The following is a 12,051-nucleotide window of genomic DNA, read 5'->3' as shown; positions in this document are numbered from 1 at the left end:
CACCATCGCCAAAGCGCGCAAGGTCACCCTATGGCTCCTGTTATCTGTTATCCCTCTTCAGGGGTTTTTCTGTCGTGCCTCGGGGCTGCTTCTCAATGTATGTGTTTTGCAGGGCCTTTCCAGAGCTGTGGCTGCATTTTGTTTGTTACAACCACCGAAGCGAGCGGGCAGCAGAGAAGAGCTCGGTGCCCTGGCGGTACCATCCATTTGCACTCACCTCAGGCTCTCTTCCTGTGACCCGGGCAGGACACTGTCAGGACGATCCCGTCTCCTCCTGTACAGACCTGAATGTGACAACTCTTTCAGCTGCAAGGCCGTCATATTCCCCTACCTGGAGGAGGGTTGGTTTTTTTGAAAGGTGAGGGGGGTGTTTTGGCTTTGGGTTGGGTTTCTTTCCCCCGCCTCTCGCAGCTGTGGGTGCCGAGGAGCGCGCCTGCCAAGATGCCTGCAGAGCAGCGGCTGGGCGGTGTGTCGGTCGGCCGGCACACCTGCGCCCGCCGGAGCCACCAACCTCTGCAGGCAGGCAGGCAGGCAGGCAGGCAGGCAGGCAGGCAGGCAGGCAGGCAGGCAGGGCAGCACCCGCCGAGCTGCTTCCTGTTTCTCATAGGTACACACCCTCCCAAAGAGCACCACATTTCCTTTATCACTCGATCACACCTAAGGGATGTGTGCGACAAGCTCACCCCCTTCTCTCCAGCTTTCCTCAAACCTCACCGACCCGACAAGCACGACCCTGCCCTGTGCTGGGCAAAGCAGGCGGCTCTCCCAGCCGCAAAAGGCTACACATCTCCAGGACTGCAATGAGCTGTTTACTCTTTCCTGTTCTAATTTATAACAAAAGGAAAGTCATTAGAGCTGTGAAAATTCAGAGTTACTCAAGCACTTTGGCAAGCTCTGACAGGGAGGTTAATGCAGCAAAGTGTGCCGGAAAGTAATTTCAGTAACTAATATTAAAATGTTCTTTTGGAAATGCAACAGCACTGTGCACTTTTCTTTTTCTACCTTGAAAATCACAAGAAAACCACAAAGTAATTTTCTTTCTACTCTCAGCTATCAAACACAAACCACTCTACCAGTTTGTCACATTTGGTAGTGATGGAGTGTCCTGTGTAATTGTAAAACAGGAATGGAAGTGCTTGAAGTTTCCTGCAAGGCAGGAAGGTTGTTAGCAGGCTATTTTGCAAGCTCTGAGTCTCGTTTCACTTAGTAAATTTTTAGTAGTAAATAAAGCACTCCATTTCAGGAGGCATCAAAAAAGCTTACCACTTCTTGAAAAATGTTTACTGTTTCTTTGACATATATAAACAAAAACTTAATTCAGAGATTTTACATTCTAAATGGTAAATTGGGAAGGCGTGTTTTTTAAATGAATTTGCATTTAATAAAAGCCAAGAAACCTAACAATTTGCAAGGACTGTTTTGACTATAACAGGAAACAAGTTCTATCTGGTATGAATTATAGAGTTCATTATTAAAGTGTTTATTTTGTAGCAGAATATATGTAAGAGTATTTTTTAATTTCTCTAGAGGAAAAAAGTGTAACATAGGTAATACTGGGTATATCATATGACACCAATTTTTTTGAGATTACCAGACTGAACACAAACTTGGTAATTTTATATAAAACTATCAATATGCTTCAGTCTGGAATGTCATCAGTGCATAATATTAAACATCTCACAATGGAAAAATAACAAAATTGTTTTGGAAAAGGAATCATGTAACATGCCAAATAGATAATGGTTGCAAAAACTCAAAGTGATTTACATGATGTTAGTGGGTTGTGCACACTGAACTATCAATGAGCTGTACACATCTGAGCTCCCATCCTCAGAAAATAAAAGCAAGAACGATCACAATATTTGCCTAAACATGCTGCATTCCAGTTTCAAATGAAGTATTTATAGTTGTTTCTCAGTACTCAGTAGGATAAGCTTAAACATAATTAAATGCCAATTCCCTGCAGTCAGTCAATCAGCAATCCAATGAAAAGTTAATGCTGTTATGAGTGGAGGTTCAGGATGGCAGATGACAGATGTTCATGGCACAGCAGCTTTTATATATTACCAACAGTTTATATTCTGCTTTAAATATCTGTGTGCATATGACTTATTTTTGTCCAAATGATCAATTTTAGATAAAAAAATTTAAAAAGTGATGAGTACATTTTTTTCTGTGAAAAAGCTCTTTGCAAACTACTGAAATTAAACGTTCACCTATAAATTTGTTCACAGATTCTTATTCACTACAGTAGCCTCTGTTCAGCATATACTGAGTGCTTTTGTATTAAACATGACACAAGCCAATAAAAAACAAAAGGACAATTCTTCACCTACTTTGCTGCACATTGCATTAATCTGAAACACATCACTTCATTAAACTTTTATTTATCTGCATGAGAAGCTGCTGGGCTTGGGCAACAACTTTTACTCAAATGTCCTTGGAAACCAGAGCTGCATCAAGACAGAGCATGCAAATTAAAGGAATACAGCAAGTCCAGACACAAAAATGAGTTGTTATACAGATCAAATCCATCTAAATATAAAGGAGGGCAAGATAGTTAGGTTTTTAAAGTAAAACTAGTGACTCAGCTCCATAGCCCATTTCACAGGCCTCTTCAGCGAACTGCAACATGGATCTACGCTGATAAAGAAAACACTTCCTTGGAGAGCTTCTGAACAAGCTAAAAGCTTTCTACATGAAGAAACACAAACTGGACTAGTAGCACTGTGGGATTGCCCATGAATCCTCACAAGAAAAGAGGTTTCAAATCTGAATTTACCCAAGCAGTCAAACTTTAGGTTCTGAGTATCAAATACAAGTTATAAGGATGTTTTTTGCAGAGACATTGCAGAACACAAATGTTATTTCTTGACTAACTCGCTTAAATGCTTCCACAAAGGAACTTGGATAGACGTGGCTCTCCAAGAATAGTTTTCCCAGCGAGTGCCTCCTGCTCCCCACACCCCTTTTTACCTTCTAGCCCCTATCTGCTGTTTATAATTCCTTTTTTGAGAGATTACATTCTTCTCATGTGGGATGGGGCCACTTGGACCCTTCACATTCCATCAGAATTTTTGAGGACCAGCCAAGTTACCACAGCTTTTCTCATTACCAGTAATGCACAGCCTTCTTGTATATCCTGTACTTTGAAGGTTTTCTCTTCATTTTCCAGTGGGTGATTCTTCTCTCATGCAATTGACCATCCTCCCACCCCCAGAGAAAGCCAACATTGCTACTGTGATGTGATGTGATGTGATGTGATGTGATGTGATGTGACAGATAACCATTGTGGTACCTGTCTTTCAGCAGAGGGAAATATTCCCCCATGTCTAACCAGCACAAAGTATGCAGTCCTTCATTCATCACAAGCAGTAAATAACTTTTTATTATGTGGGACAAGGCTCACGGCTGAGTTTGCATAGCAGTCCTACAGAGTACTATCTTGGTACTCCTGGCCTCCAGTGCTCTCCCTTAAGTTTCTGTGAAAGTACTGCTGTTCTGGTGACTCTAGGTATTCAGCAGAATTTTCTAATTTAAAAATCTTTTAAGATAGACAGGTTATGCCTGGCTACTTTATACTACATTCAAAGAGATATGAACATCAATTCATGATGCTGTAAAACATGTAATTGAATTCAGAAATAACAATAAATGTCAAGTGCTTCAAATTCAGGACATTTCTTCATAAGCCTTTATTTATAGAGAATATACACTAGCTATAGAAACCAGAAAAGTTTTAGGTCTCTTATTCCACACAGAAAAGTCAATGTGTGTCATCTGTTATTCCCTCCAGTGGCACGTTCTTGTTTTTGGGGGTATTTTTAACCTTTGAAAAAACTACCGAATCTCAATTAAATTTAGTTGAAGATTTTTAAATTGATAGAAAAAATTGTTTTCATGATAGCACAGTCAGTCAAAACAATAATCAGAAGAGTATTTTAATACCACAGGAATGCCTGTAGTGTGCTCACAGTTACAAGGTGGCTGTGTGTTCAAATGAGCACATTCCTCCATCCTGTTTATCACTGGAATCAGTTTCCAGAGGAATGTGTACAAGAGTGACTGTTTTCTACTGTTTCTCACAAGATTTGGAAGAAAGCACATATTAAAGTGAAGGAAAAGGCTTATATATCAGCAAAGGACTTGCTGCAGAAAATGAAGGAAGGTGGCAATAACCCTTCTGGCAGTTTTGCAAGAATCCCTGAAGCACCCAAATGATGTGCTGATGCCAACAAAGCTTCACAGCTTTCTGGACCTGCAGAATGAGTCCCCACAGATGGGTTTGGGTGTCAAGGAATAGTGTACCACACTGTGAGTCCCTGCTGGGACAGGCAGTGATAAAATGAAATGCACAGAGAGAATACCAAGCACAAATGCTAAGGACACACACCTTGAAACTAGAATTTCAAAGCTTCACAGGAACCTAAACTGTTAATTCAAGGAGTTAAATTAATTACATGTTTCCTTCCTTGTCTGATGTCACTCCAACATCCATTTTGATGTTTCTTCCCATGTTCCACTTAGTGATAAATCAATCCTGAAGCATGCAAATTTAATCTGTGGATTAGGCTAAGCACTGAGGCACTCGATCAATCTATGTCCACACTACAAAGCAGAGGTTTGGATTTATGTCCATGCTCCAGCTGACCAAGTGAGATTGTTGCAATTTAACAGTAGTTACTCGTTTTTGTTAAACCTCATCTACTAACGCCTGTCCCTGCCATACAATGTAAAATAAAAGCCTACATGATGGTTGCAGCCTGGTCTAGTGCAAGGTGTACTGGCACATTGCAAGGGGGGGAGGTTCAAAGTAGATGCTCTTTAAGGTCCCTTCCAACCCAAACCCAAACCATTCAATGATTCTGTGGTGTGCTCAACTCTTCAGAGCAGTGATGCACTCAACCCACTGGAGTCCTCTGGGATTTGATGGGGCAAAGGGAAGGCAGGGTTACTGTGGTGAGAAAAGGGGTCCTGTCTGATCCTGGCAGTACCAAAGGCATTTCCACCTCCATGGCTGGCAGCCCACAAGGTTTTGGTGAAGCGCGGCAGAGATCCCTGTTCTCATTCCACATATTCTATTCCGATAATTAAAAAAAAAAAAAAAAGCAAACATGGGAAAATTTTCTGTCTGCCTGAACGTGGAGCAAGGTATTTTGCTTTCCTTCTCCAAGCTCTCTGCACATGCTGCTCCATGAACTCTTAAATTAAGCAGGAAAAAAAAAAAACCTGCAAAAACCCTTCTTCAGCAAGCAGAAATCTACTTTGGTTGAGTTTTACAATACCTCCCTCTACTGGGAAAATACTGCCACGTTTCTCCTGCCAGTATTTCTTCCTACAGCCAGAGGGAGGTACGGATCAACCCACACATACTTTAGTAATTCAGACCGGGGCCAAGCTGAGAGCAGAGATGAATGAGAGACCAGCGGGTGAAGATGCAGGTTGGCATCATAGCCAGAAATTTATGTTGTTAATCAGCAGATGATCCATGCATGAGTAGGTGTGCAAAGAAGAGAGCGTGACACAGCATGAATCAGTTTTGTCCTGCCATTTGTACATAGGCCTCTTAAAAAAAAAAGAGTGACAAACAAGCTGGCAAACAGGTGATGCCCTAAGATGGGTAAAATTACTCATATGGACCTGGTATATGATGGGGTAACATCTTAAAAGAGAAAGGAAAAAAAAAAACCTACACCAAAATAATGAGGGGAGGGATAGTTTAAAGCCAATAAAACCACAGTTTAGATTTATTTTCACAGTCCAGAACATGTAGGGAAAAAAACCACAAGCAACTCCCAACCTGCATTTCTAGATCCAGGACCTAGCCTTCTGAGTAATTTTTACTGTCTTGGAATTAAAAACCCCTTCCCAACAGAGATTTTCAAAGCCAGTCAGAAATCCACCTTTTACATTTAAGCACCTTAGTTATGATGCATGAAGATCCTAAGCTGAAAAGTCTTATCTTTAAAAAAGTTTATTTCTGCTTGCACTCTGCTACTGTAGATATTTCCAGAAGGTTTACTTTATTCTATCATGATGAGATAAATTGCCCCTAGAAATGAGGGCAAAAGGCCCCAGGTGCCAGCTGGCTTATTGGGTGGTTAAAAGTGTCCCAGTAGAAGCTTCAAAAGACTGAAGATATCTCCAAGTTTAAAAAAAAAATTAAAAGATTTAAAAAAAAGAAGCAGACCTAGAAAACAGGCGGCAAATGAAGGAAACAGGAAACTGCCCAGAGAGCTGCTGCCCTGATACCCCAAGGAATTACCAGCTCTGGCAGTCGGGTTGTGTTCTGAAAGCCAGCAAGCCCTTCCAGGGTGCAGAAAAGCTGACTGCGACATATCAGATGGGCAATTGCTGAGCCCTGGTTTGGGTGGAGAGCTAGTGGACATCTCAATACAGGTCCCAAACTGACTTTGCCCTTTCAGAGAAGGAACAGGACTATTAGGAAATCCTAATTTTTCTCCAAACATCACTCATCAGGGTTAAATAAATGCAAACAAAACTACAGCAGCCTATAAACTGCTTTCTCTGTTGACTACCAGCAATTACTCTCCTGGACCCATCTTACAAATACTTTTCAAATTACTAACGCTCCATTAAACGTAGAGAAAGAAAAGCTTTTCATCAAGGTTTTGTCTCCTTTTACTGAAATGAAATGCCAAGGAGAGAAGGCAGTACAATCCCCTTGAGAAGGCTGGAACAGCTGGTAACCCTGACAACATGCACGTGGCTTGAAGGTACCTGCACCTCCTGGCACACAAACAAACACAACAAATACCATGAAAGCAGTAGGTGACACTACTTTACAGCTCCAAGGGCTTCTGTTTTACGAGGACAATTCAACCCTGAGCTCCCAAGAGAGCACCAGAGCATTTGAATGCTGCTGGTTGTATGGTCAAGGATGGTGAATTTAGCAGCCCAGAAGAAGCAATGATCCTGACTCTATGCCTGTAAAAACATCCCTCAGCCACCTCACACAATCTCTACTGTCCAAAAAGCCAAGGCATGGAAAACACATTACAGAGGAGGCAGTGGGGGCACTCAGAAAACACTTGAGACAGCACAGGTCGGACATACTGACAAGTGGTTCTATACTCTGACCAGCACTTCCAAGAAAGGTAGAAAATGGTGGGTCCCTAGAGAGTATCACCTTTAAATGCTCAGAAACCTGTAGTATGATGGTTTCTTGTATATAAGAAATAATATATTCTCTAAAGCAAAATACAGAAAGTAGATCAGGTGTCTACAAAGAATGAAGCTGAACACATGTAAAAACACTTAAAAATCACAGGCCAGGTGCAATTTTTAGCGACTCAAAAAAAAAATCTAAGTTTTTAAGTATTTACATTTTGGTTTTGAAATTATTAAAACTTGTAATTCACATCCAAGCAGAAAAATCCATACTGGAAAAAAACAGAAAACCAAACCAAAACCAAGCCAAACCAAAACAACAACAAAAACCGAAACAAAAATCAACAAAAACCAACCAAACAAACCCCCCCATCACAAAACAACCAACCAACCAGCAACAACAACAACAACAAAAACAGTGCAAAAGAAATGAAAGCAATTCAACGTGGACATTCAGTATGATGATGTAAAATGGAAAAGCCATTCCCCCTTCCCTTAATGCTGTAAAAATTGCTTTGAGATTCAGCATAAAACATAAAAATATGATCTCATATGGACTTTTCATAATCTTTTAAAGCACATGAAAAACATACTTAAGAGTCTTAAATCAGAGCAAAAACCTTAAACCAAAAATTCACAGCTGTCCTACCGTAAAAGCTTTGCTTCGCTGGCAAAGTCACTGACTTTTGAACACAACCACACCAGAAGCGAAACAATTTCTGTAACAGGTGGCACAAATCTTTTCCTTCCACTGGAATTACAGTTTTGGGCTCAATTACTCTGTCACAGTGTCCTCTTCCTCAGCCAGCAGACAACCCGTCAGCAGTGGTGTATCTTCAAACTGACCATGAATCCTCTGCTCTGGGTGGGGACAAAATAGTGTCCCTAAAAACACTCCCAGTGAGCAAAGGATAAAAAAACTACTGGAAATACCAGAATACCTCTGCATCTCCAGAACAACAAAGGACTTTGCTAAAAGCTCTGTTACCATGCTGCTTGCTGTAAGTAGTAATAAAACCCAGCAAGTAGAACTATTATTTGTCCTCTTCCTAGCTCTATTTATCACCATTCCCATGCATGGCTCCTGCTCCCAAGAATTTCCCTGTGAATGACTAAAAGCCCACACAACTCGTAGCCAGGCTGTCAGCTGAGAAGGCAGCACAATGTGAACTCCAGCAGATGCCTCAGCCAGACCCTCAGCCCCACTGACCAGGTGCACGCTTACTGTCAGCCTGTATCCTCGCTGGCAGCACGTTCACAATGAGCAGCCTTTCCCATATAAAGCTGCACATCAAATGCCCACTGCTTGCATGTTTTCCCTGTGGTTATTACTGGTAGTTGTGATAAAATTTAAAAAAAGAATAATTTAAGTGACTCAGTAAACCACTTCCTTCTTTGGCCCTGTAAAAACTTGATGCTGTAAAGAAGAGACTAAATCTATTAAAATTCACAGTTCAGCTCTACAAATTGTGTCATGCCAAGTCTCCATCTCAAAACTACTAAGGACAGAGAAGGAAGCAAACCTTCCACCTCATAGGAAAGGCTAAAGCTTTCATTATACCATCAGTGTATGGTACAGAAGTACAAAACCATAAGAACAGCAGGACAGCATTCCAGGTCCTTTTATGGGAACAGCAATCTTGGAATCACTGATGAGCAGCAAAGCATCAAGCAGGGCCACTTCAACCTATCACAAGCATCTGTCAGTGCCATGTGGAGTGGGAAGATTGCATCTCCCCACCTTCCCACCTGCTGAGAAAGAGGAATACTCACTGATTTTCTTCTTTTCTGAGATGAAGGCAGACAGTGTCACACACTGTAAGGCTACTGCCATCTCTGACAACCTCAGCACAGGACAAGGACTAACTGGGGACAAAACCACCATCTCACAGAGCAGGTCAGGGTGGTGAACCTGCCCAGAAAAACAAGAGTTGAGATGTGTCTCTCTTGCGTGGACAGAGACTCAAACTCAGTTTTTCTAAAGCAATCTGAATCCCTGGGACACCTCAAAGGCCTCAGGCAGGTTAAAGCAGGAATACCTTTAAAATCAACAATGTTTCCCCGCCAGTTGCTATGAAGATCTGTAAAAAATGAAGCCTGAAACCTTGCTCACCATCAGTGACAAAAAAATTAGGCCACAATCTGATGTCTGCAGGGGACATGGAGGACATGCTGCAGGCAGCAGTGTAGTGTCTCCATCTCAGTGCAGCAGTAGGGCTTCAGGCTTCGGTCCCCTGACTGCCAGTGCACTCTCCCAAATGGTCAGACAGGAAAGTTTCCTTAACACCTGTTTTCACCATACACACAAAATAATGCTATGCCATACCAAAAGAGCCAATTTTGCTTTTCCTTCATCATGTCTCTACATCCTGTTTCTTGCTCCTATTTCTGTCTTTAGGCCACTTAACATTATCGCTAACCCTTTTCTGTGGACAAATTAACAATGTAAGTTATCTTTCCAAGCTGCTGTTTCCCATACTGTCACATAGTGCTTCCTCATTTGAACTTCTTATCTCTTCCTGCAAAGACCTTTCAAGTACAAAAGTGGCAGTAAAGTTTCATTAAACTTATCACTGGACAGTTACCCTCCCAGGCGAAAGAATGCACTACAGCTTTGCCTCCCAAAATACGTCAAGGTAACAGCATTTTGTTCTTGAGCATGAAGAAAATCACAAAAAAACCCAAACAGTTATACAGAATGAGAGGCCTTGGTTGCCACTGCAATTCATATTATTGAATATATTGCTCATATGCTAGCAGTTCCACTTTTATAAAAAGGCAAGGACAGTTTGTTGATTCATCATAACTGCAAAAGCTGCAACACTTCATGGTTAATGTGAATAAGCATCCATTAAAAGGGAACTAGGAAAATAAGCATAAACTCTTCAATTAATGTTTTAAAGCATGTTTGAGCAATTCATTAACCAGCTGGCCTGGCTAAGCCATATTTTTCAGTTTTGTTCACATCACCATATTTGGCTCTCTTTTATCACCAATTTGTTTTCCAGAAGAGCTGTGCTAAAAGAAAACTTGCAAACAAAATTATGACCAACGAGAGCAGAACAAGACCAGCCCCAGAGAGACTATGCTCATAGGCACTGACACATCACTGCAGTCTGTGGCTGCCCAGACCAGGCCTGATGGGAAGTGCAGGGCAGAGTCACACAAACAGCTCTGGACAAAGTCACACGGTTCAGCCAAGCCCATCAGCTGCTCCTGGCACCAGGGCTTCCTCCAAAAGAGGTCAGCAGATGTGACTCTGTAGTGATCATGAGCTCCTGAGGTAACAGAGAGGGGGCTGGACCTGCACTAAGCATAGAATTAGACCAAAAAAGTTAGTCTACAAGCAAAAGTTAACTAGGGAAGGGAACCACTGGTTCATATCCACATTTCCACAGATTCAGAGTATTTTTCTTTGCTCCTCTAGCAGGCCAACTTGAACTAGGACTGCAGAGCAGAGGTAGAGCCAAATCCCCAGAGCTGCTCTGGGATGCTCAATACTGCAGCTTCTGGACAAGTCAGTGTCCCCTCTGCTCCAGGCAACAAGAGCCACCCTGTGCAAGGAGACCTCTGAGGTGCCATGAGCTGGTAGAGAAGCCTGACAGTCACACCCTGCAGCTGTCTGCCTCATCACCCCCTGAAATCACCGTCTCCTGGGCAAAACAAGCAGAAGGAAATATGTACTCATGACTCAGCTGTTCCAGTTTGCTGAGGGTGTATACAAGAGAGGGCTGAACTGACCTTGGAGCTCACCACCAAGTTCCTTTTTTCTCCTTATGACACTCTTCCTTCCCCTTCCCCACACAGTCCTTCCTCCCTCACCTTCACCCCAGCTGCAAGGAGCAGCCCATGTCTTCCTCTCTCAAGAGCTCTCTCCCAGCCACCAAAACGGGAGAAGATGGGTTTGGGGGGTGGGTTAGTGAATGCAGCTGCTGTAGGGCAAAGGACCAGTGGGTGCCATACACAGCACAATGGAGGGAGATGCAGGAAGAATCCCTCCAGCTCAGCAGAAGTGAAATGTTCCCTCATCCTGTTCCCAGAGCCCCCGGCTGCAGCCGCCCCCTCCCCACGGGCCGTGCCGGGACCCCCGCCATGACCGGGCCGGCCCGGCCGCGCTCGGACCGGCAGGCGGAGCCCGAGAGCCGCGCTCGGGCCCAGCCGCACGGGCCTCTCCGCAAAGGGTCCCCTGCCCGCAGCGCCCTTCCCTCCCCACACTGGGGAAGGCCTGTTCAAAAAAACGAGGAAAAAAGCCCCAAACGCCCCCGGGGTTCCCCTTGCAGCCCTTCCTGTCAGTGCCATCACAGCTGCCGTTCGAAGCAGAGCCCAGGCCACCACATAATGCCCAGCAGAACTGGATGGCTCCTTGCAGCTGCATCCTGATGTGCAGGGAGATGCACACATTCTGTTGCATGGACAGCACAGCCATGGGCCAAACTGACAGTCACCAAGGGTACATCAGGGCATGAGCCCCATTTCGGGATCTCTGATTTCAACTACCTACATCACTGTCTGTACCTGTCTCCTTTCTGACACAAGAGCACACTGGAGGAGGGAATACTGCTTCAGAGAAAAAAGTGATTTTAATCCAGGGTAGGGCTATCATATCCCTTCTATTTCACTTACAGAGACTACAGATGCACTAAAATACCATCAAAAAAGATTTGCCACCCATGGATACAACCCTGTTCCTAGGCTTCAGTAAAGAAGCATGCACTCACTAGTCAGTACATTTCCAATCTTCAAGTGCTTTGTTGCTTTAACAAGGCCTCTCTGTTATCCTCCTCTGGCAGGACAACAACTCTCAGGCTTTTTCAGTAATAAATACAGACTCTCTTCAAAATAATCTAGGTCAACCTTCCTTTCTATTTAATGCACAGCATTTCCAAAATAAGATCTGTTTTTCTCTGCAGGCATATCATA

General features: G+C 43.1%; 1 protein-coding gene across 3 annotated transcripts in view; it reads right to left on the bottom strand.

The window, feature by feature from the left end:
- LIMS1 (LIM zinc finger domain containing 1) overlaps nucleotides 1–12,051 on the bottom strand; it is a 67,125-nt gene that overhangs the window by 32,353 nt on the left and 22,721 nt on the right. For 2 of the 3 annotated variants that reach the window (XM_066545270.1, XM_066545269.1), the window contains exon 1: nucleotides 218–321. The exons of the other annotated variant lie outside the window; for it this stretch is intronic. In XM_066545270.1, coding sequence (XP_066401367.1) covers nucleotides 218–321 — 104 coding nt within the window. Of the gene's footprint in view, nucleotides 1–217; nucleotides 322–12,051 lie in introns of those variants that run through there. 3 annotated transcript variants of the gene reach the window in all.

This window comes from Molothrus aeneus, chromosome 2, assembly GCF_037042795.1.
Source record: "Molothrus aeneus isolate 106 chromosome 2, BPBGC_Maene_1.0, whole genome shotgun sequence".
In the NCBI taxonomy this organism is placed as follows: domain Eukaryota; kingdom Metazoa; phylum Chordata; class Aves; order Passeriformes; family Icteridae; genus Molothrus; species Molothrus aeneus.
Note: the sequence above shows the minus strand (reverse complement) of the source record. Positions and strands in the feature narration are given on the sequence as shown.